Raw genomic sequence first — 25,489 nt, forward strand, 5'->3', positions numbered from 1 at the left:
TCCGCTTTCCTTCCGCTCAGAGCCTCTGAGCGGAGTCGGGGCTGCGCTGTGCTGCACAGGCAGCAAAGCAAGCTGGCAAGCAAGCAAAGCTCGTCGATCCGAATGAGCAACTTCGACGTGCCCATTTTCGGATTTTATGGGTGCCGGTAAAAAGAACGTCCAGCGTGTAGAACCGGAGCGTGATCGCCCGGTGCTGGCTGTGTTAAATGCATGCAACATTTGACCGCTTCAGCCGCTACCTTCCGTTAACAACGGATTCCCTCTGGTTTCCAGCGTGAGCCCAATATAGGTTTCAAGCCATTTTCTATTTAAAGGAACATTTAAAAACCAATACCCTTACAATAACTATTTTTTGCCTGCGCGAGTCTGTTCGTGATCGGAGCGACAGGGCGCAGAGCTGGTTGCCGAATGAGGGGGGGCTGAGTCGGCTACATTACGGTTACAGGCAAGATAAAGCCCCAACCTTCTCTTCATTCCTCATCTTGCCGCCTCCCGCGCAGGCTCTCACTTCAACACTCCCCCCTCAACACTCAGCCAGCACGAGTGCCGCCACATACATGCGCATGCAAATGCCGCCGCCCTCCGCGCTGGCCGGCGCCGAGCCCGTGGTGTTCGCGTCCACCAAGCCCCTGCCCGCCTTCCGCAGCATTGACGACGAGGAGGATGCGGCGGCGCATCTCCCCCATCCTCCTGCCTCGTCAAGTTTCCAGTCCTCGTGGACCGAGGCGGAGGCCGACGCCGCCGCCAAGAGCCCGCGCCAGCCCAAGCGCGACGTGTTCGTGTGCCCCGAGGTGCACTGCGGCAAGCAGTTCCCGCGCTCGTTCGCGCTGCGGCGCCACATGCGCATCCACACGGGCACCAAGCCGTACGCGTGCGACTACCAGGGCTGCGCGCAGCGGTTCAACACGTCGGGCAACCTGAGCCGCCACAAGCGCATCCACAGCGGCGAGCGGCCGTACCCGTGCTGCTTCGAGACGTGCGGCAAGCGCTTCAACACGAGCACCAAGCTCAAGCGCCACATGCGCATCCACTTCCCGGACGGCCAGAACCTCTTCCGCTGCACCGAGCCGGCGTGCTCGTGGGCCTGCGACAACTACAAGGAGTACGTGCAGCACCAGAAGCTGCACAGCAGCGTGGCCGAGGGCTTCAGCCACGCCGCCGACGAGAACGTGAACGCCAGCAACGGCAACCACCTCCTGGACAGGCGAAGCCCCACGAGCCTCAAGTCGAACCGCGTCATGCCCTCCCCCATGGGCCTCATGCAGCCCGACGCAGAGCCCCGACACGTCGAGTTCCCGCAGCAGTCGGTCATGCACGACGACTTCTACCAGCAGGACCGCAGCCGCATGTTCGCAGTTCCGGGTCCGAGTCCCATGATGATGCACAAGGAGCCTCAGCGGGAAGAGAACGACTACCGCCGAGTGGCGGGCCCGGTGCTAGCTGCCAAGTCGTTCATGGACGACCGGTCGCAAGCCCCCGCTCCGAGGTTGCCGTTCCCGACTCGCGCCTTCCCGTCCGAGACGGTGGGGATGCCCAGCAGCGGCCTCTTGGGCTCGTCGTTCCACCCGCTGACCCACTTGCCGCCGACGTCCTCGCACCGCTACTACGACTCAACCACCCCCGCCAGCTCCGTGGAGATGGCGACGTCTAGCAGCCCGAGCTACGCGTCAGTGGGCTCGTACGCGTCAGCTCAGGCCCCGTACTCGTCGTACCGCGACACCAACGTGTTCGTGAGCTCGTACCAGCCGACGTCGACCACGACGTCGTTCATGGCCACGTCCGAGCCGTACTCGCAGCCCATGCGCCAAGAAGACATGGAGCGCCAGTACGAGAGCTCGTCGCCGCACAACATGCAGCAACCGCAGTCTCCGCCGCAGCAGCAGGCGCAGACCCAAGCAGGGTACGGCTCGAACCCTGCGCCGGCCGAGTTCACGGGCGAGGAGCTCAGTGCGGTGCTGGAGCTCATGAAGGACTCCTAAGCGGTGTGATAGGAGGAGGACCCGAGAGAGAGGTGTATGTTATAAGCTCCTGGTGGACTCTAGTATGGAGAAATCTGGGAGTGGAAAGTATTTTTGTTGCTGAAAGTAGTGAGGTAGGAAGACCCCGAGGGGAAGTCTGCAGGTTACTGTTGTAAATAGTATTGTACTGCGGTCATGGTCATTGACAACAACAACACCATCGGGACGGCATCAGATGCTGCCACGCGGGACCTGCACTTCAACACAGACGGACGATGTCCATGCATGAAATGGCTTAATTGATTGACGTCGGTCAATTGGAGATGAGTCGAGTGTCTCGAGCTAGTCGCATCGGAGCCCGTGGTGACCAACTGCAGAGGCTGTTGCGGCGGATGGAGACGGGTTTAATCTTGGCTGAAGACGCGGCGTTCGTCTGCACTGCCGACTTGTCCATCCTGTCCTCTTTTGGCTTGCGGAGACTTTGGACGTTGCAGTTGCCGGTTGGGGGAGCAGGGTGATTTTTGAAGCGGCGCTGGTGGTCAGAGAGTGGGACTCTGACGCGCTGCGCGTCAACCCAATCACAGCGCAGCGTGAATCAGCCAATCCGAGTCTGGCTACACGATTACGCATCCGCGGATACCCAAAATGCGCTGTTTTGGGCGAGGTAGCCATCTCTTTGTTTTGGGCGGAAAACTTCAACTTCAACAGGCCCGCCATCGTTTCCTTCCTCTGTTCAAGGACCCAGCACTGGACCGCAAATACTAAATCAAAACTTCTGCAGCGTCTTCATCGTCACCTCAGTCGCTCGGGTATCAGAAGCCGAGCAGGTTGCTGCTGAGGGGGTGAACGCCTCACTTGTCGTCACTCAGATCGCAGTCTCCCAGGAACCCATGCGCCACGATCAGACACGGTGAACGACTGAAGGTTCTCGAGTGATGCAAGGTCTGGAATGGTTGTAATGCCAGGCAAGACCATCAGAACGAGGCGCTCGAGGGCTCGAGTCTGCGAAGACCATCGAAAGACGGAGCTCTTCGAGAAGCAGGAAACCGGCCAGAGTCAGCGACTTGAGGCTCGAGAGACCATCAAAAGACCATTGGAAGGAATGCTTCGAAGTGAATATAAGTGTGAGAACCGACATGTCTTCGAACAAGTCGTCAGGCATGTACACCATCGGGCTGGAAATTTGCTTTCCACGCGCCTAGGACATTTTACCGCCACCATTGGTAATAAAAATTAACACGGCGGTATTTACATCAATAACTAAATTCAACGTTAACCCCAGGAGATGGTTAGACGGACGGATCCGGACCTCTAGAATGAACCAGAGTATCGAGAAGAGCCCCCGCGTGAAGATCAGGGTTCACCCGTAGAACGAGACAACGTCAAGAACAAGAAAGAGGAAGCTGTAGAAGAAGAGAGAAAAAAAACAGTAAGACCACCAGGATTTTAATGGCCAAGGCTAAATAAAGTCACTTACTACTACCAATAACTAAATTCTTCATCTTGCCTGGTTTCTAGCTCGCTGGAGCTGGACTGCTCTGAAACAGGCTCGTGGCACTGAGCTGGCGCTGTTGGACAAGCGCGCTGGTTGGAAGTTGAGACTAGGGTGAGAAATACGGTCTCTATTGTGGTCATCTGAGAAACTGAGAGATCTTTACTTACGAGCTGAGCACGGATGTTTTCGTGACTTTTATCCTGACCCAAAAAGGGAAAACGAACGTAGCACTTCTAAGCCAATCTAGCATGGAGGGGGGGGGGAATACTTGTACGTTTTTTGATATTTGGTTTTAGTGGAAACTAGATTCGTTCTCCGTTCTCACCATGTCTTCTGTAATCCTTCTCAAAGAGCACGCGGTGTCCTCGTTTGACTCCACAGCCTAGAGCGCCTGGTTCTGGACTACGTGCCACTCGAGAACCTCCAGTCTATTATAATTTTTGATGGAGGTGCTTGGTGCTGCAACGGATTCCTCGGTGACTACGATTTAAGCGATACAAAGTGTGGAGTTTATCTGGTGTGGGGGACCCCAGCAGGGGTCTACTTAAATGCCGCTGCTAAATCGACTGCCAGGGCAATAAAGACGCTACAGGAGTTTTCATGGGATTTTGTGTGGTTCTGTCCTACATACCCGATGCGGTCCAGCGCACACCAACGGGGGAGACGATGGCAGTCAGCAAAAGCGCAAAGTACATGTATCAGCAGTGGAACAAGCCCGATGAGGAATTGTGCTACAGTATTCGGTTCATGGGGTGCAGCTGCTCGCCAATGCCGTACAATATCGATATGCGCCGTTGTCAGATACTTAGTAACACTTAGCGTTGGAGACCCATATGACCCGACATTGGAATCGTAGGTAGGCGGTTATAAGACAGCACTTTCATATTTCAGTTTGTAACTAGGGCTACGCATAGGCTGGGATAGCAAATTTACGGGGGCAGCCAGAACTTTCACCACAGCAGTAGTATTACGACGACTATCAAGGTGTGCGAGCGCAACCTCAAAGCTTAACTACTCGTCGCCTCTCTTGCCTAGCAAGTGAGAGGAAGAACTATCAGCTTCATGGGCGACCTTTATGAGAAACCTGGAGCATTGAATATCTTGTATAATAGTAACGTTGCGTTTTGTTTTCTTTGCATTGTTTGTACCCTGAAAATTATCTGTAGACCACGACTTCTAGCGCCAAGATGCGCGCCGTATACCCCCCCTAGCTGCAATATCGCCGCATGTAGCGGTCGTGGGGCCATTAACGTAGTCGTAAGCTTTGAAATTTAAGGATTTCTAAAAAAATAGTCTGCTCAATGTCAAAGTTTGATATAATTGAGGGCTATAGAGTAAGTGTCTCCTGCGGTCACACATTCGGTCTTGTAGCTACTGCATTTGTACTTCGTAGTTAAAACTCGTGTTGTCCTCAAACCGCTCCAAACTTACTAGACAGTATCTACTTTTCAGATCGCATTACCAGGCAGATGCTGCGGCTGCGAAGCAGGCGCAGGAGACGCCAATGGGTAATGATAAAAAGCCTGCTATAAACTAAAAACAAAACAACTACAGATACGGTCAAAAGACCCCTATCCTAGCCATTGCGGGGCCCTAGTGCGGTGGCTAGGTACGTAGGCCGGCTGCTTGGTTTAGTGGTAGAATGTGAAATTGCACAATAGCTGTAGTCCCATGGCGCCTATCAGCGAGACCGAGGTAGACACGGCCTGCGACGTCAACTACAACAGTCAGCCGAAACCACGTCTCGAATTCAGCGTCGTAGTGAACCTGATAGTGGCGAATTATGGCGAAAAACGCGCGACCATGTTAGTGTAGGGAACTTGTGGCTGTACTGAGCAATAGTTCGCGAGATAAAGGAAAAGCAGGGGGATAGGTACGTACGTAGGTGCCGGTTGCTTTAGAATGCGAATGGCTGAAGTCAAGTGACTCGAGATCGGACTCAGTTACCAGCTCCAGTTACCGGGTCACCAGGAGAAAGACAGCGGACCACGATACCGGCCTCAGTTTACTGGCTTCAGTTACCGAGGCGCGAATTAACCCGATTTGGGCTGCCTAGCAGCATGACCTATCGGCCACTGCTATCCCAGTAAAAGCACTTGTAGCCCAACCGCTTTATCCTGCATGTATGTACATTTGATTACTGCAACAATGAACCAACCCATCAGAAATCAAAATCCCACATTGTAACAGCGTACATGTTGCTTCGGGCATTGACCAGCACAAGCCAAAGCTACTCGTAAGCATTTGGCCGCATGAAGTCTTAGCCTGCCATTTCTCAATTCGCCTCGCAAGCACCCAATCTCCGATTCAAACTTTGAATTTCAAAGCATGTCCAGCCCCAGTAGGCGCCATCGCGTCGTCCTGCTGCTTACACTCACTCTGCTGGCAACGTTATCGGCTGCAGTCCCCGGCAAGAAAAACGGCACCGCGACAATCTCGGATTCTGGGTTAAACGGTAAGCTGAGAGACAACCAGCGGCGCTTGAGGACTCGTGCTCATGCGGAAGAGCGAGGGTTCAGCGTCACGGCGCTGGCTGAAGCTATGTCCAAGAAACCGAGCAACCAGAAGCAAGTCACCCAGCTCTTCACCAAGTTGAAACTTCACGATGGACGGGCCTAGGTGTTTGAGAGCGCCCAGTTTAGAAGCTGGTTCAACAGAGTGGAGAAGGGGTATTCGAAGGCCAACATGAATTCCGAGCAGGCCACCAAGGCTATTGTGTCAACTCTGGCCGCTAAATACAGTGATGAGAGGCTCGTGGAGATGATGGTGGCGGCGAAGAAAGTCTCGTCGACAAAGAAGATGGCTACCAAACTGGAGGCTGCACAGATGCAGAACTGGTTGAGTAACAAAGTCAGCGCAGACGACGCGTTCCAGTTTTTGAAGCTTGACCTGAAGCGGTCCAGTGTCCTAGAGAGCCCGCAACTGAAAAACTGGATCAACTACATGGATATGAGGAAGGATGATCCGTACAAGTGGCTGCTCGAAGGACTGCTAAAGCTCGACGATAATAGCGCTATTCGAACCGCGGGTATGCTGGGTGCAACTAAGCAGAATTCTGCTGCGTCCCCTATAGCTCAAAACGTGGAGGATTTGCTGCTGCAAAGCTGGATGCCCAACACCGCCGATGACATTTTCAAGCGCCTAGCACTGAACAAGCAGGGCGAACAATTGTTCGAGAACCCGGCGATTGTTACCAGGGCCGCCTTTGCGACAAAACTGGACAAGCAGAATGCTGGCGAGTCGATGTTGTCGGTACTGAAGGCAACATACAGGGATGAAGTTCTTTTGTCTCGGATGCTGGCTGCAGCGAAGGAGCGTGACAGTACCAAGACTATTGCCACGAACCTCGAGAAGGCTCAGTTCAAGGACTGGAGCAGCACTGGCAAGTCCACAGATGACGTGTTCGATCTCTTGAAGCTGGACAGGCAAACGGACAGCATGGATGAGCTGTTGAAGAGCCCGTTGTTGGGCACCTGAGCGACGTACGCGGAGAATCTGAAGAAAACCCCGTACACGGAGTTGCTGACGAAGCTCAAGCTCACAGATACAGACAGCACACTCGAGAAGACTTGTCAAAGCACAGCAGAGTGCTGAAACTCGCGCTAACGTTTGGAGATTACAGGAGGGGCTTTGGTCGAGTCAAGACAGAACGGTTGAGAACGTCTTCAAGATACTCTGTGTAGATGCCGAGCCGAAGGAGCTGTTTAGAGACCCGGCGTTCCAAAGGTGGATCTCCTACGTGACCAAGCTGGATCCGAAGAACGCGGATCGAAACATCTTCTCGGTCCTGAGGGCCCGCTATAGCGTAAAGGAACTGGAGCAAATATTTGGCGTCGCACATAGAGTTGAGAGTACGCAGAAGCTTGCTCCTAAGCTCGAGGGATTGTTGCGCCGCAGCGAAACCGCGTGGATTCGCAACGAGAAAATCGATCCGAAGGTAGCGAACAAGATCATTATCACCATGTAAGTAGCTAGACATGGAGAATACACGCCATGAGCTCGAGTACATCAATCTCATCGCAAGAAACATTTGCTGGTATGTTTGGTGGTTGGTTGCTCTTTGTGCTATATACCTCCATTGATATTGTCGTTATTAAAATGAGCTAAAGACTGAATTTGTCCCATCCACCGAACCTCAGCGGCGGCATGTAGTTCGAGGCATTGGGCGTGGCTTGAACAAAAGTAAGTTTTTGCACTGTACGTAACTTGTGCTGGCTCCCATCGATTCGCTAGTGACGTGACTTATCCGGGTACGGACAGTAGGAAAGATAAACATTTGGCCATTGAAATGCAGTACTTAAGTAAGCTTATGGATAGACGTGGACAAGCAGGGAATACATTAGGTATTATATGTATTGGCATGTAATTGAATGGGGCTCAGCCGGGGCCGATCTAAGGACAGCAAAAGCCAAAATGCCATCGCAAACATTGCTACAGTACACGTATGCGCGGCGTTTGGGCTTGCCATTTCTCAATTTGATGCCCACGTGCTCGAAAGTCAACATTTGTCCAATGCCTAGCTCAGGGCTCCGCGTTGGCTTGTTGGCTGCCATCGCTCTGTTGGCATTCATCGGAGCGATACCGGTGACTGCAGTGTCGGATATGGGCACCGTTTCCCGGGTCATGGAACATTACGCCGGCAGTTTTTTTCCTTACCGTAATTTACCACCGAGAACATTCCTGAAACCTTCTTTCGGGACAGCAGCGATTTCAACGACGACCCCTCTCGACCACTTGAGAGCGAGAGCCACGTCTTTTCGATATGAGGGTAGTTTTAGAACCTCTGAACCGGTCAGATCTAATAGACGTTGATTTGACGACGCCCACTTTATAGCGAGAGCCACGTCTTTTGGATCTTAGGGCGTTTCGGGACCGCTCGTTCAAACTACATTGATAAAACCAATAGAACATTACGCCGGCAGATTTTACTAGTAGTTGGTTGAAAATCTATGTCACACACCGACATGTTCGCTTAAGTACGCCAGAAATTCTCCCTCCCTTCTTCCTCATTCCAGAATCTGCCGGCTCGAGGAAAGATGGTGAAGCTCTTCTGTGCGATCGTTGGTGCGGCGGGCAGTGCCTTTCCTGTGGACATTGACGCGGGTCAGTCGGCGGGAGACTTGAAGGACGCGATCAAGGCGAAGAACCCGGCGACTATCACGTGCGACGCCAAGGACCTGCAGCTTTCCCTGGCGAAGACGGCGGACGGCGCGTGGCTGCCAGACGACGACCAAGCTGCGCTGGATCTGGAGGACGGAAAGGTTCATGAGGACATTCAAGCGTTGATCGATGGCGAGAAGATGAAGGCTACGTGGACAATTGAGGACGTGTTGACAGCTAACAATATGACCAAACGGAAAGGGCGCGCTCCAAAGTCGAGACAAATCCACGTGCTGGTGGTAGTTCCGGAGGGTGCATTTGGTTCAGCGAGCGAGACTTCCAAGATGGATCAACTCGTCGAAAAGGTTGACAAGATGTACGAGCAGACTGTGCTGGGGAAACGCAAATATGTCCACTCGGAGGTAACCTCGACCCAGGGCAGGCAGCTTCTGAACGACTTGGATATTCGGGTGGAATTTGTGCGCACAGTTCCATTCGATGCTGGAGAGGGTTCTTCAGTTGACCCATACGAGTGGAAACGAGTGATTATTGAGAACGGCGAAGAGGTCGTACTCACTGAGGAGCAGCAGCGCAAACGATATCGCCGATACGTGGAACACAACATTGGCGCTGTGCTCAAGGAGAAGCAACTTTGCGTGATTGGCGTGGAAAGAGGCACAAACATCCTCACAGTTAAAGTTCCTGGTCGCGAAATTGAGCTCGCTGGACGTACAGATCTCCTCATACTGAGTGATCTTGTTGCGATGAGGCCGACCGAGGTGCAGTACCTGCCTGGTGTGAAGATGCTGATCGAAGTGAAGAGAGACGTTAAGGCAAGCAACGACTTCCAGGCATTGTCGGAGCTGATCGCTTTGGATCTGCTCGTTGACGACCCAGTAATGGCGCTCCTTACTGATTTGAAAGGAGAGTGGATATTCTTCTGGGTGGCCGAGAAGATAAACAGTTCTGCCCGTATCCACAAAGCGGCGATCAACAAGCCAGGTGAAGCCTTCGAGGTAATTAGAGCGCTACTGGTGCAGCCACCGACTGCACCCGCTGATACTGATACCACCGAGATCAAGCTCCCGTGTTTCCAAAGTCCCGTGAAGAGATTGAAGCTGAGAAAGGCGTTACCACCTATCGGAGAGGGTGGTGACAATGGCGGGATTCGTGAGAGCATCGAACGATACTATGACATCGCCAGCATGTTAGGTCCCGACATTGAGATGGCGCGTGCTGTGGCTCGGCAGGTCACTCGATCTATTCCCACGTTTAGTTATTTCAGCTGATTCTTGTTTGATGCAGCATTAATACATTGTTTTTTATTGATCCTGATAAATATAAAGTTACTAATATACAACGATGACGTACTCTCCTGAGCAATACCAAGCTAGCAAGGAACGTATCAAAGCAGCGCAGAAGCGCTACTACCAGCGCACACGCGAAGCCCGTTTATCTTATCAAAAAGACTACGATGACAAGAATAGAGACCAGATTCGAGCTCGCAAGCGTAAACCCAAAACCGAACTTATTGACGGTGAAGTCGAACCTAACAACGAAACCGAACTTAATTAATTAATTAATTTTTTTCTCAAATAAAAAGTCAATCCCAATATAGTCAAAGACAATGGCTTAAAACCTCCAAAAAGGTATAAGCCAAATATTTGAATTAATTAATTTCAGAATATATTGTAAATGACTAAGATATAAAGTCGATCCTGATACAAGGTCAAATAATTATAAAGTCATATCTACGGAGAATAATATAGTCAAGCATATATAGGCAACATGTTTGCATACGAACTCGAAGGATTAAAGAGATTAAATATTCAACCTATCAAATGGGGTAGTAGCTACCGTGTTAAGGTGCGTGGTAGAACGGGCAAGATGGTTTATGTTAGCAACGTTTCGCGTCCAATCAACAAGAGATTAGTATCTAAGCAGTACAGTGTTTCGATTGAAACCCTTGAAAAACACTTGTCGCCCGACTACAAGGCTGATCCTAAGTACCGCTTTTACAATGGTAATCACATGGAATCGCACCTATATGAGGGTGTCGAGCCATCTGATTTCTACAACAAGCTCGAGAACGTTCTTTCCACACAAACGAGTGCGGTTAAGGTAAATATTGCTCTCGGGTACGAACTTGTAAGCAAGACCGATCCTGACGACACTCGCTACTTCTACCCAAATCTCGCTAATACTCATGTATTCAATAATCCTATCGCTATCAATAGCAAGGCTGATATTCAAAAGAAGGTGATTTCGGAAATCCGTTCTATGGAGTTGGCTGACAAACTGAACTATCCCAGCTCTGGGTATAAGCTAAAGGCGATCACTGCATTCAAGATTTTCATCTACCATCGCGACCATGCTCTCGGGGATAGCGAAGCTGTCATCCCTAAGATTATTCGCGAAAACAAGCATGTGATCAACTTCCCCAAGACCAACAACAAGTGCGTCTTCCACTGTATCGCCTGGCATACATTCCAGAGCCCTAAGAAGGATCCTCGAAGAATTCAGGCTCAGGTGAAGGAGGCATTCAAGCGCTACTGTTCTTTCAAGGGGGTTAAATATTCGTTGAGCCTGTTTAGGAGTTTCAAGCCCATTGACCTACTACAACTCGATGAGGTTGAAGACTGCTTTCAACTTGGTATTAACGTATATAAGATGGATGTAGTTTCTGGAAATGTAGAATGTATTCGTAGATCTGACAAGGGGTATGAGACTATGGATATTTTATCGTTCGAGAATCATGCTCTTTACATCAAGAACATCGATATGCTTCAGGCTAAGTATCAATGTCCTAAGTGTGAAATGGTTTTCGTCAGCGCTGAAAGGGTTAAAAACCATAAAAAGAATCAGTGCGAGCTCGTAAATATCGAAAGCTTCCCAGCTGAGCCAACTATCTACAAACCAGCTCAGAACGCAATACGATCACTACTTACGAAGTATTCAATCAAGAATGCTGACCAGTACATTGATCACTTCATCGTTTATGACTGTGAGGCCATCCTTAATTCTACTGCGACTCAACACGGGGAGAATACTGTCTTCACGAACGAACACATTCCGGTGTCTGTATCAGTAGCTGATAGCCTAACCGAGGAGGTGCGTTGCTTTGTAAATGATGATCCGATGATGCTACTTACGGATATGTTCAAATACATCGGTGATGTATCTGTTAAGATCCAGCAGTACAATGTCAATAAGTACAAGTTGCTTCTACAGAAAATCATCAACGCCCACGGTCTGACCGGTATGGAAATTCCAGGAGTGAATCTTGGTAAGAAGTACAACATGACTGACGTGATGAATTGGATTAAAGAAGGTAAGTATGGTAGCTTCTTTGATTTCCATAATATTCTTGGTTTGGAAAGCAAAGGTCTGATTACGGGAAACTGAAACAGCAGCTTGATCAGGTACCAGTATTTGGTTTCAATTCTGGCCGGTACGATATTAACTTGATTAAGAAGGATTTGTTTGCCGTTATCGGTACCGACAACATCAAATCTGTCATCAAGAACCCCAGCTACATGTGCATTGCTACATCGAACATGAAAATGCTTGATATTAGCAACTATGTACCTGCTGGTACCAGCTACGAAAAGTATCTCACAACATACCTCGGTGGCTGCAAATGTGATGACAAAATTAGATGTGTCTGTGGTCTTGGTAAAGGTCTTTTCCCTTACGAGTACATCACTTCCTTCAATGTACTAAACCAGACCACATTACCACCTAAGTCAGCTTTTGACAGCAAGCTTCGTGGAACAAGCATCACCGATGATGACTACGAACGAGTGAAGTTCGTATGGGAGTACTATGAGATGAAGTCCATCAAGGATCTACTGATCTGGTACAACAATCTCGATGTAGTCCCATTCATCAAGGCTATCAATGCTCAACGAGAACTCTTTAAGAGCTTCAATCTGGATATGTTTGCTGATGGAGTGTCGCTACCTGGGCTTTCGGAGAAGGTCATGTATCAGACCTGCTTCAATAATCTCCAATATCCGGATAAGAAACCTGCCTCAGCATTCCAATTTCCAGCTAACCGTTTGGGTGGATACAAGAGTCAGGATGCTAAGGCAAAGCGACAATTTGGTATGACACTTCTGCATTTGAATACGTTGCTTCAAAAGCAAAAGTATCTATGTGGTCTATGCTACTGCCAGCTTACCGCTGACATTGCTTCAGCAGATCGTATCAACAATAAGCTGGGACACATCGATGGCAACATCTTGATCAGCTGAGTGAAGTGCAACACAGCTCGTAAGGATATGTCGCTTGGTGGATTTCGATATATGAAGTTGCTTGAGTTCAACTCGAACAGACTGGCGTATTCTATTGATCAAGAGGAGAAGGATATTTACGCTAAGATGATGGCCAACATCGCTGGAGGTCCGTCTATTATCTTCAACCGCTACGCTAAGCGCAACGAGACGAAGATTCGCGGAGGTAAGGTCTGCAAGAAAATTATCGGATATGACGCGAACGCTCTATATCTGTGGGCACTTGGTAATGAGATGCCTTGCGGTGACAACCATTGATGCATATCCGGGTATCGTTGATGACATTATCAACGACAAAATCTTTGGTTTCCTCGAGTGTGATATGCGCGGCTTCTTTATCAAATGATTGCTTCTTAAGACGATAAAGTACGTTTGACCCAACCTCAAACTCCTTCTCAATTCTATCGGCCTCCACTTGGTTATGTGTGAGATCAGCATCCATTACTTTGCCTTTGGCCTGATTCGGAGTCATACCAATCGAACGATGAAACGTGCTGTTGTAGTTTTCGATTACATCGGCGATCAGCTTTTGCGTAATCCGCTTGGGAGACATTTTAGTTAGTCTCTGCTTTAGCGTCCGGTTGAAACGCTCAATTTTCCCCATAGTACCATGATCACCGGGTTCGTTGTTGTGATTTGAAGAATCCTTGAGCCTGCGAGTTTATGAACTCGCTACCATTATCACTTGTCAGGATATCAACTTTGTGGAGGCGAACAAACGCTTTAAGTGCTGCTAAAACGGTTAACGCAGTCTTGTTTGACAAGAGCTTTGCGTAGCCCAACCTTGAGTTAATATTGATAGCTGTCAAAATTGGTCGTTTCTCCCAAAACGCAAGATCCATTTGCCATGAGTTGGGGTTATGTGAAGCAATTTTGAATCCATCGAATCGCTTCTTCTGCTCCTGAAATCGTTGAATATCAGCCTGACTGGAATACCAATCCTTCACGATTTTGAGAGTTATTTGAGGATCTATCTCCTTTGCCTTCTGATACAGAGCTTGAGCCCCGATATAACCGGTTTTTGGGTCATAGTAGAGTTTTGATAGTAGATCCTTCCGTAGCTCAGACATGATCCTATATGATAATAGACAAAAAATTACCCCAGTCGGTAGTTGCTTAGATATCAAGTGGCTCAGTCGTGATACCATCCTCTAACACTCGACGCTTGTCGTAGTAGTAATTAAGGGCCGTTTTGTTTTGCGTATAGGTTATGATAGACTTGGTTTCTTTCGAAAGTCGAAAACCTTTGTTGGTTCCTTGAAGTGTGATACGGTCCCTCACAACAGTCTCGAATCCGTCGGGGTTAAGTACATTTTCATTGCGACCACGCCCTTGCTGCGCCCCCTTAGCTGAAACCTTGACCTTGTACTCAGCGTCTGGTAGGTAGCAAATGTAGTTTTTACTCGATAGTGAGACCATAGCATCACCTGACCATTCGTCCTTGAACAAGCCAGGGGTACGACGATCAAACTTAGCCACCTTAGTATTGTAGTCGCGTGGAAACCAATCGTATTTATGCTCCATGAAGTGAGCGCGTAGTTCAGGCTTGATACAATCCTGGAAAGGATTCTCACAGCTAAATGCGATATAACCCGAATCAGTGTCCATCTCCTGGTACTGAAAGTCAGAGCGGCTAAAGTAAAAATCTATACAGTCGTAGTAGAACTGAAGCATCCGTAGCTTGGCGAGCTGATAGATTGCAATAGACAAATGGATGGGGTTCTTGTTATTGAGTCGCCGTTTCTTCATGGTGATCTCACAGGCGTCATTAAGCTCCTCGAGACCATGGAACGTAAAATGTTCGATCTTGTTTTTAATAGCTTTGTCGTTCGACTCATACTTAACCTCTTTGTGTTTGCTCATGTCCATTCCAGATCGACCAAAAGCACTGTTGCCTACCAGCTTCATCATCTCAGCAATCATAGCCTTAGACTTATCAACATCGCCCTCGCGCCGGGCATTGGATACAGCCTCCATAAAGGGGGCAAAAGCGTTATGAGAGCTGGCTTTAATAAAGCAGTAAGTCTGAGTGATCTCCATGCCGTGAGAAAAATACCACTTAAGCAATGGTGTGTAAATAAGAATTTTTTCGCCAAAGTAGCTACCGATCAGCTTACGAGCTGGCTTTGCTCGGCTTTGCTTGCGCGACTCGTTGTAATCAAACATATGCTTGCCAATCACACTCTCGTCAGCACAATCGATTAGAATATTCTTAAAAATTGGGGTCATCTCACTGAAGTAGTCTTTTAGGTGTGGCGGGGTACGACGCCCCCTAGCTCAACGAGTGCTCTACCTCTAAAGCATGACAACAAACAGCTAATAAGTGATTTAAAATACGACCAAGCTGCAGCTTCAAAACCGAAATGGTGTTGTTTTGTAAATAATAAAATAATATTAAAAAGATTATACCAATGATTTTAAATATCATAAAATTTTTAATTAGCGATGGAGCAAAGCTGTCTATACAATCGTCGGAATCGATGGATACCGAGTTCAAATTCGTTCCAAGAATGGTCGTACCCTCTACAAGGCGCCAAACGATCTCAAACTTGTTAAAGCAGAGACAACCGATGCTACTATTAGCCGAGGCGACATTCTTGAGGCTGAGAAAATCTTGGATCACAAGAAGATGCGTTCTGGGAAGTTCAAATATCTCATAAGGTGGCTTGGGAATGAGCCTGACTCCTGGGAGCAGCAAGACAATCTGCGCTTGATCAACAAAAACAGAAGATCATCGCTTGAAAAGAAGTATTGGGCGCAAAAAAATGAGCCATAATTAGCTTTATAATAATTAAATGGAGATATCCTCCGTAAGCTTTTGACCCATATATTATTGTTTATATTTTTGTGATAATTTGAATTATCTGACTTTATGTATACACACTGATCTTGAAATAATGTGCCCAAATTGTACCGAAAAGGAACGTGAGCTTCTAAAGCTTCGACGCAAGCTCTGGATCATTCAAGAAGTGAGCCGAATCAAGAACGAGTTGCTTAATCTCGATGCAGCAGCTAATTTCCGTAAAACGGTAGTCAATCGAAAATATAGACACGAATTGGAAGCAATATTTGGTGTCCCTTTCCATTGTATCAGGGATCGATATCTCAATCTCCTCAATGAGCGAAATCGGATTTGCCATACATATCAACCATTCCGACATGATTCCGTTATGCCAAGCTACTGGTAGAAACGTAATTAAGAGACTCATTTTTTTATGATTCTCAACATATAGTATCGGAATGTTTCCAAATTTCTCATCCCTCGCTCAGAGAGAGCAAAAGCGACAGGAGCTGCTCGAACGAGCTGAGCGCCGAGTCCGTCAAACAAAAGCTAAGCGCCTGATGTTTGAAGGAGCCTCGTGGGCGTCTGATATTTCCAACGGGATTACTACCCTCCCAAAGAAAACAACAGCAACAACTCAGACAGATTCATCCGAGTCAGCTGAGACCTTAAAAAAACTTTGATATATGAAAACTCTCAAATAAACCCTGAGTTATCAACAACAGGAACCAATACTGACCCATTGGAAGTGAATGTTAAACATGTGATGGTTGATACTGGAATTAGCGTAAAGCCAGATACGAGTGATGCAACAGCTACTGCTAAGCCTAGCATGACTGATGCTGGGATCGTTAAGCCTACAATCGCTAATGTAGGAATTGACAATAGCGTGAGGATGAAAGATATCGAGACCTCGACGAATACAGCAATTATGGATAGAGAAGATCAGGTCACATCAAGGAATTGGATTAAAGCATTCTTTAAATCCAATCCTAACTGGGCGTCAATTGGGATCAACCCTGTAAAGAGAGATGGTAGTGATGACGAAAAGCGAGTCATTCGCGAAAATGGTTCTATTCGCTCGGTTAAAACTGGTCGAAAATATCAAAAATATGACTCGTTTGATTGGGTTGCTACTGAATCAAAAATCCGAGATATTTTCTATAACGGTGAGAGCAATTCAATCGATGAAGTTGGCTCAATGCGCAGTGAAGACAAACCACTACGATCTGATAGAAAGAGGAAAGGGGAAGATGACATTGAGTACCTTGATATCCCCATAAAAGACCCCAGGCTTGATTTGAAGTTTTTGGATAAATCAACTTCTACGAAGTTGGACGATGATGAAGCTAAGTACAAACTGACATGGTTTATCATTCAGAATAAAAACTTACTTTTAGCTAACAAACTAGAAAGACAAATAACCCCTGTTCTAAAGAACGGTAAAGAGTATCGCGGTGGATATCTATGGATCGACGACAAATTTAGAATTGACGTGTTTGGTGTAGATTCAAACAAGCATCACCCAGCTGTTCAAAAGGATGTTGATTGGATTGCTACGCTCGAACGGTTCTTGTCCATTACCAAGGAGAAAGGACTAAGTTTAGTGTCCAATACTGGAATGGCTAATGAGAAAAAAGTAAAACCATATGAATTAGCTGAAAATAACATCAATGAACGACCTGGTGTAAAGACCGGTAGAGAGGAATACATGGATAAAAATCGTCCTATTCCGGAAATCGAAGCTAAGACCATTCTCACCGAGTATTATCAGAAGCTTGCGAAAAATCAAGTAAAGATAGTCATATGATTGCGCCCAATTGTATCCGCTGTTAAAGCTACCAAGGCAGCCTACTCGATTAAGGTTCGTGCTTATAACGATAAGCTCCGGGAACTCGAAGAAGTTAATCAAATGAGTTATAACGATAATCCTTTATCAGCATCTGTGAGAGCGAAGGTAGAGCGCGCTAATGCTCGTGCCCATTTCAAACATATGCCGCAAGGTAGCGGCCTTAAGAAAAAGCTAAAGGAGCGTGGTTTGAAGGGAGCTGGTGTAGCACCTTTGGAAGGTGTCGTTCGACGCGGGCGTACATATAACCTCAATGAGATCCAAGGATTAGCAACCCCATCCGCATATACCTACAAGCAGCTCGGTAGTAAATATATCCGTATTCCTGACCTCGATGCTAAGACCCTCGTGATTGTGCAGCCAAATCGACGTAAATGTGGCCCTAAATGTCAAATTAGCGATAGCCTTCAATCTATGATTAAAACGCTCGTCTATAAGCAGCATATCGATCAAGCCGCTTACGATAAGCTGAGCATCGATGATAAGAAACTATTTAAGGAAATCCTAGCTATTACTCATCTCCAATACAATTTCCACGATAAGCTCACGGATTCGTTAGAGACACTCCGAACTGAGTATGACAAGCTGAAAGGGGAGATGGAATTAGGCAATGACAATCCGAGTATCATCAAGCAACTTAAGTCTCTCACGGTTGATATGTACAGCAATCGATTGATCGATGATAAAGAGTTTAAGCAAATTATCACTCGTCTCTTATAATATTTTTGGTAATATAGACAATGTTCTTCTTCAATCCGCGCATTATTTCCAGTTCTGGTGGTAGCTACGGCGATAACGCCGATCTCAACGTTGCTGAGCTGAAAGCTACCATGAAGAACCTAATCATCCATGATCGCCCCCAGAAGACTCAGGCAGCTGTTTGGGCTACTGATCTCGACAAGTCCATCAGGAAGGTAGATGCCTCAACTCAGACTGAAGGTGGTCGCGTCTGGGCTTACCAACCCAAAAAAAAGAAGCCAAATACTGTTAAAACGTTTAGTTTGTAGATTGAGTCCATCGTATATGCTTTGCTGTTGATTCATGGGCCTTTTTTGCCGCAAAGTCGTACTTTTTGTTTTACTATCTAAGCAATGCCATTCCTCACCAGTTTATACCGATATCCTCGATAAACACTGATTTTTTGTCGCTGATGCTGACCTCGAGGATGGCTGACTCACCGTCAGGACTCTTTGTAGGGAGGAACACAGAGTCGCCAAGAATAACGATTTTGTCAGCCTTTAGTAGTGTAGATCCAACAATCTGATTCGGTTCATCATTCGTGAGATTTTTTTGCAAACCTTTGCTTGGTCCGCACCCCATTGTTGTATATATATATATATATATATATATATATTACTCAGAGATAGTCGCTCTCAACTCATCGAGTTCAGCTTTGAGATAATTGATTTGGTCTTGTTGTTCTTGGATTGCTTTAGACAGTACCGAGGTCAAACTAGCGAGATCAACGCCCCACGGATTCACTGGAAATCCATCTTGGTTCATATCGTCGTTGGCTCCTCTCTCTACAGCTTCTGGTATGACCTCATACATCTCCAGGGCAATGAATCCAACGTGTGTAGTGTGCTCTTGAACCATCCTGAATTTTCTAGGTCTCATTCTCATAAGGCTTGCCAAACCATAGGGACAGTCTACAATGTCCGCCTTCAGTCTCACGTCCGAAGCGTTTGTATACGAACCGCCACGAACTGGTACGTATGCTGTCCAATTATAATTAGCGTCGCACTTTCCAATACGGATAGCCCCGATTGTTGCGTCAGTTCCTATCGCAGGATAGTCAGTCTGGCTCCAATTGAACCGATATCTCGCAAAGCCATCGCCATTCCCTTTTATATTCATGTATGTGTTAGCCCAGACCTCGCCTCCAGAATGGATAGTGGCTTCTGGAGACCAACTAGGTCCTAAATCAACCCCGAGACGTGCTGAACTGTTAAGATACATTCTAGTTGTATTATTCACCATAAATCGAAGAGGGCCGGTGGTAGTTGTACCAAGAGCTACCCCGTTAGCTCCTCCCGCGACATCGTTGTATATTTGCACCTCGAATTCGATAGGAGTAGCCTGATCATTTAGAATACGCATTGCGCGTTGCCAAGACCCGCTTAGTAAATTCGCGCTAGAAGTAATATCTTACTTTGCAGTACTAGTAGCTCATCCGAAGCGAATATATCCGGCTTGAGTGATACGCATGCGTTCGGTCATTGGGGATAAGGCGTTAGAAGAGCTACGAGTACTAATTGCAAAATCAGCCATGCTATATTGAGCTGAAGTAGCTGTTCTAGTACAATATAGATTAACAGAGGGGGTATAAGTAGTCATATCTGATGTTCCTTCAATCGTAAAGGATAACCCGACTTGGGCACCTACAGTATTGCTCTGGTTGCGAATGATTAGATTGAAGTCTGAAGCGCGTGTAGTTGAAGTGAATGATGTTCCGGCCGCAATGACATTGGGTAGAAGTAGTGGATATCAGATTGGTTGACGTTAGAGATGAGATACCTGATGAAATGGTACTATTAGAGTCTAGTACAAGAGCCTTTGATGCTTCTGCTGTTCCTGCTCCGGAGGTAAGATCCAGATAGTTCAACTCAGCCGTAGTTGCTGTGCAACCGGAAAGCTTGTTCAGCTCCGTACCAGTAGCATTGAGAGTAGTCCCCTTAATCTGAAGCGTAGTAGGATTGATATTCAGAGTCGTTGCATTCATAGTTTGAGTACCAGTTTTCGAAATAGTATCGCATGTCAGCGTTGGAGTTGATATAGATATCGAAGCGGTAAAGCTTCTTGTGATGCTAAGATCGCGAATGCCTGAGTAATCTTTCGTACTATTGAGAACCACAACGCTACTGGCTGAAGCGCCTCCTTCGATAACATTTAGAAAGTAAGAATGGTTGAAGTTCGTCCAAGCACTGACCCCATCCCAAAATTTCAGATTCGGAATGTAAAGTCCGGTTCCACCAGCGCTAAGGGTTAGATTGCTAAGTGTTCCTAGACTAGTAATATTGGGCTGAGAAGCTGTTTGTAGCGTCCCAGTAATGCTCGTCGCTGTAAGCGATGAGAGTGTACCTAGACTAGTAATGTTTGGCTGAGCCGCTGTTTGAAGCGTGCCTGTAATAGATGTTGCCACCAAGCTACTAATCGTACCAATATTTCCGGATCCATCAAGCACCAGGGCTTTGTTAATCGCTGCCTGACCTCGAGTAATACCAACTACGTACGATGGGGCACCTGATACGGAAGCACCATTAACAGTCAGACTACTACAGCTAAGTGCTCCAAGACCGCTGATGTCCCCACCACTTCCAGGGACAAGCGCTACACCAGGTGATACTACGCCTTGAGAGACACCAGTGATGTATGACAAGCGATAGTCATACTTGTTCAGATAAAGAGTCTGAGCATAGTCATACGTGAGAAAACCGCTGGCATCCAATTGAAGATAAAATGCAGGGTTATAAATTGAGGATGTGAATATCGGGTTAGGATAAGAAAAACCTGAACTCATCTTTGTTTGATCCTATATAGTTTAGACGATAATCATGAGCGGTATTCCAGATTTCGGAGCTTCAATCCCTAAAAAATTCAAAAGCGCCTCTATGGGTGATATTCCAGCACTTGACATCAAAGCGCTGTTTAGAATGGTGGTTCTGGGTCCATCGTTCTCAGGGAAGAACAACTTATGTATGTTCATCCTCAAGCATTCTCCTCGCGTATTTGCTCATCTAACGATCATTGCTCGTAATCCTCACCAGGAGTTGTATGAGTATCTTCGTGATAAGCTTGATGGGTTTATCACATTCGCCGACCCTGACTCGCCTCCGAGTGTTGATCGGGTACGGCATACGCCAATTAATTCCAATAAGCCTGAGCTCGTCATCATCGATGACTACAGCAATGACAAGCTACTTCAGAAGAATTTGTTCAGTCATTACTTCACAAGAGGGAGACATGTTAAGCTATCAACCATCTTCTTGAGCCACAGCTACTTTGCAACGGACAAGATGATTCGCTTGAATTCAAAGTACGTAGCGATACTAAAGGCTAATTCAAAGCGAGATTAGCAGATGGTCGTTAAAGACTTCAATATCAAGGTTGTAGATGATCGTTCGATCGTCTATTACTACAACAAGGCAACTGAGCGGAAGGGGCAAATGCTCTTCATTGACTCAGTCAAGGGACAGATCAGGTATAACTTCGATAGACCGATCCGTATCGAGGACTAATTCCAATTTATCAAACAAAATATGCCTACAAACATATAATCGATATGTCCAGCTTTATCAAACTCGATAGTACCAATCTGGTACAAGATGGTACCAATTCAACCTGGAAATACTCCTTCCCCGGATCCGCGGCTGACTTCCGTGATGTAGTTTGCGCAATTCAATCTATTTCGATGTATAACAGTGAGTATAACATTGATTCAATGCAGTTTCAGAACACGACGTTCAAAATCGAAGTACCTACCGCTGGAACTGTATCCACAATCAGTGTATCCCTCCCCGATGGTATCTATTCGTATGACGATATCAATCGAAGCATTCAGACTTCTCTTGTCAACGCTGGAGCGTATCTCATCGATCCGTCTGGGAATAATGTATTCTATATCAAGATGAGTGCTAACAGTGTCTATTACGCTTGCCAGCTTGATTTCTCTCCTACCCCTACAACTCTACCAACTACTGGAGATACATGGACCAGACCTACCTCCGGTTTATACTCAGCTGGCGGTACTGGATTGCCGACTACCACTCGAGTTCCTCGATTGATCATCGATAATGTAGAATTTGGAAAAGTAGTTGGACTCACAGTGGGCACCTATCCCTCTACATCAGCTACTGTTGCAAGTGCTCAGCTATCGAACATCATTCCTCAAATTCACCCAACCAGTTCCTACATCGTTCGTTGCGATCTGATTAAAAATGAATACGTGGCTTCTGGTGATATTGTCAGCGCTTTTGATAGAGGCGATGCCGCTATTGGAAAGGTCATTTCATACAAACCCTCCCAGTATGCATGGATGAATTGTCATAATGGCGTTCGAGCCAGTATTACTCTCAGTATCTATAACCAAAACGATAAAAAAGTGATTTTTAGAGATACGTCAGTATCCATCATGCTTCTGATTCGACCAAAAAAATAAGCCATCCAAAGTATTTTTTTACAACGTAAATGAACCGCCAGACTTACCCTTCTTACGCATAGCACGCAGCTTTGCCATTCGTTCCTTCATCTCCGGCGAGCCCTTTGCTGGGCGTTTCTTTGCTACTCCTACACCATAACGACGACGAACCTCCTTTCGCACAGATCTGATTAGATCCTCATGTTCTGGCTTGGTAGCCTTTGATAGTAGGAACTTCTCTCCAGCATCGACCGCATCGGTTAGAATTAGAAATGACCCTTTCTTGGAGAGATGGGACTTTATCTCATTTGATGCGAATATATTATCGAGTTGAACGTTCATTTTCTCAGCGAGTTCGATGAGATCATGATCTGAGGTGATTGGCTTGATGAGGTGCGACATAATATTTAATTTTATCAAACTATATTAGGATCCATATAGATTCAACGATGAGCGAAACTCAACTATCCGATCAGTACTTGTACCAGAGCTCGCTTAAGAGCGACCCGGAGATCAAGGTATCTTCGAGCAAGCGTGTACCGCACGTTATTGACCTAAATCAGGGCTCGTACCAGAATGGTGTCATCACTATCGATGCTACAGCTCAGCTTAACGGTTCCGAGGGCTTCGCAAGCCTCCGTGATGCCTACATTATGCTTCCCTACAAGGTCTCAATGAAGAATGGTGGCACTGCTCAAACTGCCGCTGCGAATCGTCTATGTGCTACTCTAAAATGCGGAAATTGGAACGTTATTGATAGTCTGAGTCTGGAACTCAATGGAAAGACTATCGTCTCTATGGCTGACTACAAGCTCTTTTGGAATAACGTTCGTGCTCAGACTGACTACAGCCCTCAGTACGTTGAAAAGCACGGAGCTGAATCGTTCTTGTACCCTGACGCTGCTCAGTCGGTATCATACAGTTCTGGATCCGCATCTACCAGTGGTGATGGATATTCAAACACCATGGCATTCTCGTCTTCCTTTGCTGTCTCGGCTCCTCCTGGTGGTGCAACTATTCCTAATGATGGTTTCGTTAAGCGCCTTCTATCGAATCCTCCTACGGCTGGCGCTGACTTCTCCAGCTCGTGGCCGTCAGTAGGTGGTGCTGCTGCATCGACTACCATTTCTAACCAGACCTCGCGTGGAGCTTTCGTAGCTGGTGGTACTGCTGCTAACGCAATCACGGGGACGTGGAACTACATGCTTAAAATTAAACTCACCGATCTGCACGTGAGCTTGACTTGATGGCTAACCCTCAAATTCGCCTGCGTTTCCGCGTGAATCAGGGAACGTCTGTAGTCGCGGTAGATGCTTCAAAGGGTATGTCGCTAACCTCTACTACTCTATCGTCTGGTAATAGTTGTCCGGTCATGATTGCCGCTTCTGCTACCGGTAATCCGATGAGTGGTGTGCTTGCCGCATCTGCTGGATTTAGTGTTGCTTGGGGAGCTGTTGTTAATACTCTTGAACCTACCATCGATGGTACGTAAATGCCTTTCACTACGGCTCGTTTGTATGTTCCTTTCGTGCATCTTGAGAACCCTCACGCTATCATCAGCAAACCTGTCAAGAAGGTACACTACAACGATTGCTACGCTCAGTGGTTTTACCAACGCGCCGGCATTGGTAAGTCCTCATCTCAACTAAATGCTTCTTTCGATCTACAGCTATCGGCAAGTGTTAAGAATGCTAAGTACGTAGTTCTTCTTCCATTTGCGGAACAGACAAACAAATTTGCTTCTGCTACTGTTCAGCAGTTCCAGAGCCCCTTCGATAGCGCTCCATACACTCTACAGCCCGGGTCGTCGATTCGCAACTTTAACGTTCGTATTGGCTCGACTCAGGTGTTCGATATCAGTCATGACTATGATTTCCACCATTTTACCAACGAAGTTGCTAAGATTTCAGCGATTAATGGAGATCTAACCCCTGAGCTCGTAAATGGACTACTTGACTATCAGACGTGGTCGCTCACAAACCGCATGCTTATTGCCGACGTCAGTCGCCTGACTGAGCGCGATGTACCCCAAGCGATTCAGATCCAGGGTACGAACGCAGGATGCCAAGGTGTGAATACGCGGGTCCTCGTTATTAGCGAACAGGAGCTTAGCTTCGATCGCCTAACGGGTGAAATTATCGATTATACCACAGCTTAAGTTCGAAATACGACTTATTGAAACAAACAAAAAATTCTTTAGTTAAGTTCCTTGAGTAGCTTTGGGCATTTCTCAATCACGAATTCACTTTTACGAAGCCAGTCGATGTAGTTCGGATCCATACGACTGATCTGTTTCAGACTCTTACCCTTGTACTTGCACCAAGTCATCATATATGAATTATCATTATTTAGGAACTTGCTGTGTAGGAATATCTTGATATCCTCACTAATGTTAAGGCTGGGTTGGTTGTGCATCCAACGACAATAGCCAGGGTCAGAAGCATATACTTCCTCAATTGGCTTGTTCTTGTACTTTCCAAATGTGAGTTCGAATGTCATGTTATCTCTTTTTTGGGTGGAAACTAAGTTGTTGAATACATCTATCGAATAGAATGACAAACTTAACATCTTCAGCCCTTCTTTAAAATGGGTCCTATTTTTTGTCTAAAGGATAGAAATGATGCTAGTTTTTCTTCATCATCATTTTCATCGATCAAGAGTCCTGATAAGATCTGCTTCTTCACAAAGCGACAGCAAAATCTAAGATCTCTAAAACCATTAATATCGGTTGGTTCTTGATTCTTGTGTCGATGACAGAACAATCCGTCTCTTATATAATTACGACAGCAAGTAATACGTTTAGTAAGACCACAGCATTGGACTGAGGGCATCGTTATTATGCTCGGTTGGATCGGTTGATCGTAGATATATGA

General features: G+C 46.8%; 13 protein-coding genes across 13 annotated transcripts; 9 read left to right on the forward strand and 4 right to left on the reverse strand.

Annotated features, from left to right (window-relative positions):
• Nucleotides 1-530: 530 nt before the first annotated feature.
• PHYSODRAFT_480345 (hypothetical protein) lies at nucleotides 531-1,979 on the forward strand (the record flags this gene model as incomplete). The annotated part of the gene is made up of 1 exon (XM_009519897.1): nucleotides 531-1,979. A coding segment is annotated over one exon (1,449 nt), but the record flags the coding sequence as incomplete, so codon positions are not given.
• An 840-nt stretch (nucleotides 1,980-2,819) lies between these two features.
• PHYSODRAFT_487014 (hypothetical protein) lies at nucleotides 2,820-3,129 on the reverse strand (the record flags this gene model as incomplete). Its single annotated transcript, XM_009519898.1, has 2 exons — nucleotides 2,820-2,902; nucleotides 2,982-3,129. The coding sequence occupies 2 exons, from the start codon at nucleotides 3,127-3,129 to the stop codon at nucleotides 2,820-2,822; spliced, it is 231 nt and encodes a 76-aa protein (XP_009518193.1).
• Nucleotides 3,130-3,865: 736 nt separating this feature from the next.
• PHYSODRAFT_484056 (hypothetical protein) lies at nucleotides 3,866-4,272 on the forward strand (the record flags this gene model as incomplete). The annotated part of the gene is made up of 2 exons (XM_009519899.1): nucleotides 3,866-4,063; nucleotides 4,168-4,272. Coding segments are annotated over 2 exons (303 nt in total), but the record flags the coding sequence as incomplete, so codon positions are not given.
• A 1,509-nt stretch (nucleotides 4,273-5,781) lies between these two features.
• Nucleotides 5,782-6,930, forward strand: PHYSODRAFT_310589 (hypothetical protein; the record flags this gene model as incomplete). The annotated part of the gene is made up of 2 exons (XM_009519900.1): nucleotides 5,782-6,044; nucleotides 6,099-6,930. 2 exons carry the CDS (start codon nucleotides 5,782-5,784, stop codon nucleotides 6,928-6,930), a joined length of 1,095 nt encoding a protein of 364 aa, XP_009518195.1.
• Nucleotides 6,931-8,489: 1,559 nt separating this feature from the next.
• PHYSODRAFT_253824 (crn1-like protein) lies at nucleotides 8,490-9,842 on the forward strand (the record flags this gene model as incomplete). The annotated part of the gene is made up of 1 exon (XM_009519901.1): nucleotides 8,490-9,842. One exon carries the CDS (start codon nucleotides 8,490-8,492, stop codon nucleotides 9,840-9,842), a length of 1,353 nt encoding a protein of 450 aa, XP_009518196.1.
• Nucleotides 9,843-9,915: 73 nt separating this feature from the next.
• PHYSODRAFT_482804 (hypothetical protein) lies at nucleotides 9,916-10,128 on the forward strand (the record flags this gene model as incomplete). Its single annotated transcript, XM_009519902.1, has 1 exon — nucleotides 9,916-10,128. One exon carries the CDS (start codon nucleotides 9,916-9,918, stop codon nucleotides 10,126-10,128), a length of 213 nt encoding a protein of 70 aa, XP_009518197.1.
• Nucleotides 10,129-10,833: 705 nt separating this feature from the next.
• On the forward strand, nucleotides 10,834-11,958 carry PHYSODRAFT_479961 (hypothetical protein; the record flags this gene model as incomplete). Its single annotated transcript, XM_009519903.1, has 1 exon — nucleotides 10,834-11,958. One exon carries the CDS (start codon nucleotides 10,834-10,836, stop codon nucleotides 11,956-11,958), a length of 1,125 nt encoding a protein of 374 aa, XP_009518198.1.
• An 8,804-nt stretch (nucleotides 11,959-20,762) lies between these two features.
• Nucleotides 20,763-20,999, reverse strand: PHYSODRAFT_407189 (hypothetical protein; the record flags this gene model as incomplete). Its single annotated transcript, XM_009519904.1, has 1 exon — nucleotides 20,763-20,999. A coding segment is annotated over one exon (237 nt), but the record flags the coding sequence as incomplete, so codon positions are not given.
• A 762-nt stretch (nucleotides 21,000-21,761) lies between these two features.
• PHYSODRAFT_484369 (hypothetical protein) lies at nucleotides 21,762-22,637 on the forward strand (the record flags this gene model as incomplete). Its single annotated transcript, XM_009519905.1, has 2 exons — nucleotides 21,762-22,063; nucleotides 22,121-22,637. The coding sequence occupies 2 exons, from the start codon at nucleotides 21,762-21,764 to the stop codon at nucleotides 22,635-22,637; spliced, it is 819 nt and encodes a 272-aa protein (XP_009518200.1).
• An 18-nt stretch (nucleotides 22,638-22,655) lies between these two features.
• Nucleotides 22,656-23,018, reverse strand: PHYSODRAFT_484231 (hypothetical protein; the record flags this gene model as incomplete). Its single annotated transcript, XM_009519906.1, has 1 exon — nucleotides 22,656-23,018. The coding sequence occupies one exon, from the start codon at nucleotides 23,016-23,018 to the stop codon at nucleotides 22,656-22,658; it is 363 nt and encodes a 120-aa protein (XP_009518201.1).
• A 47-nt stretch (nucleotides 23,019-23,065) lies between these two features.
• PHYSODRAFT_324199 (hypothetical protein) lies at nucleotides 23,066-23,863 on the forward strand (the record flags this gene model as incomplete). Its single annotated transcript, XM_009519907.1, has 1 exon — nucleotides 23,066-23,863. One exon carries the CDS (start codon nucleotides 23,066-23,068, stop codon nucleotides 23,861-23,863), a length of 798 nt encoding a protein of 265 aa, XP_009518202.1.
• A 506-nt stretch (nucleotides 23,864-24,369) lies between these two features.
• PHYSODRAFT_389162 (hypothetical protein) lies at nucleotides 24,370-24,771 on the forward strand (the record flags this gene model as incomplete). Its single annotated transcript, XM_009519908.1, has 1 exon — nucleotides 24,370-24,771. A coding segment is annotated over one exon (402 nt), but the record flags the coding sequence as incomplete, so codon positions are not given.
• A 41-nt stretch (nucleotides 24,772-24,812) lies between these two features.
• PHYSODRAFT_482906 (hypothetical protein) lies at nucleotides 24,813-25,115 on the reverse strand (the record flags this gene model as incomplete). Its single annotated transcript, XM_009519909.1, has 1 exon — nucleotides 24,813-25,115. One exon carries the CDS (start codon nucleotides 25,113-25,115, stop codon nucleotides 24,813-24,815), a length of 303 nt encoding a protein of 100 aa, XP_009518204.1.
• Nucleotides 25,116-25,489: the final 374 nt, after the last annotated feature.

This window comes from Phytophthora sojae (genome assembly GCF_000149755.1).
Source record: "Phytophthora sojae unplaced genomic scaffold PHYSOscaffold_2, whole genome shotgun sequence".
In the NCBI taxonomy this organism is placed as follows: domain Eukaryota; phylum Oomycota; class Peronosporomycetes; order Peronosporales; family Peronosporaceae; genus Phytophthora; species Phytophthora sojae.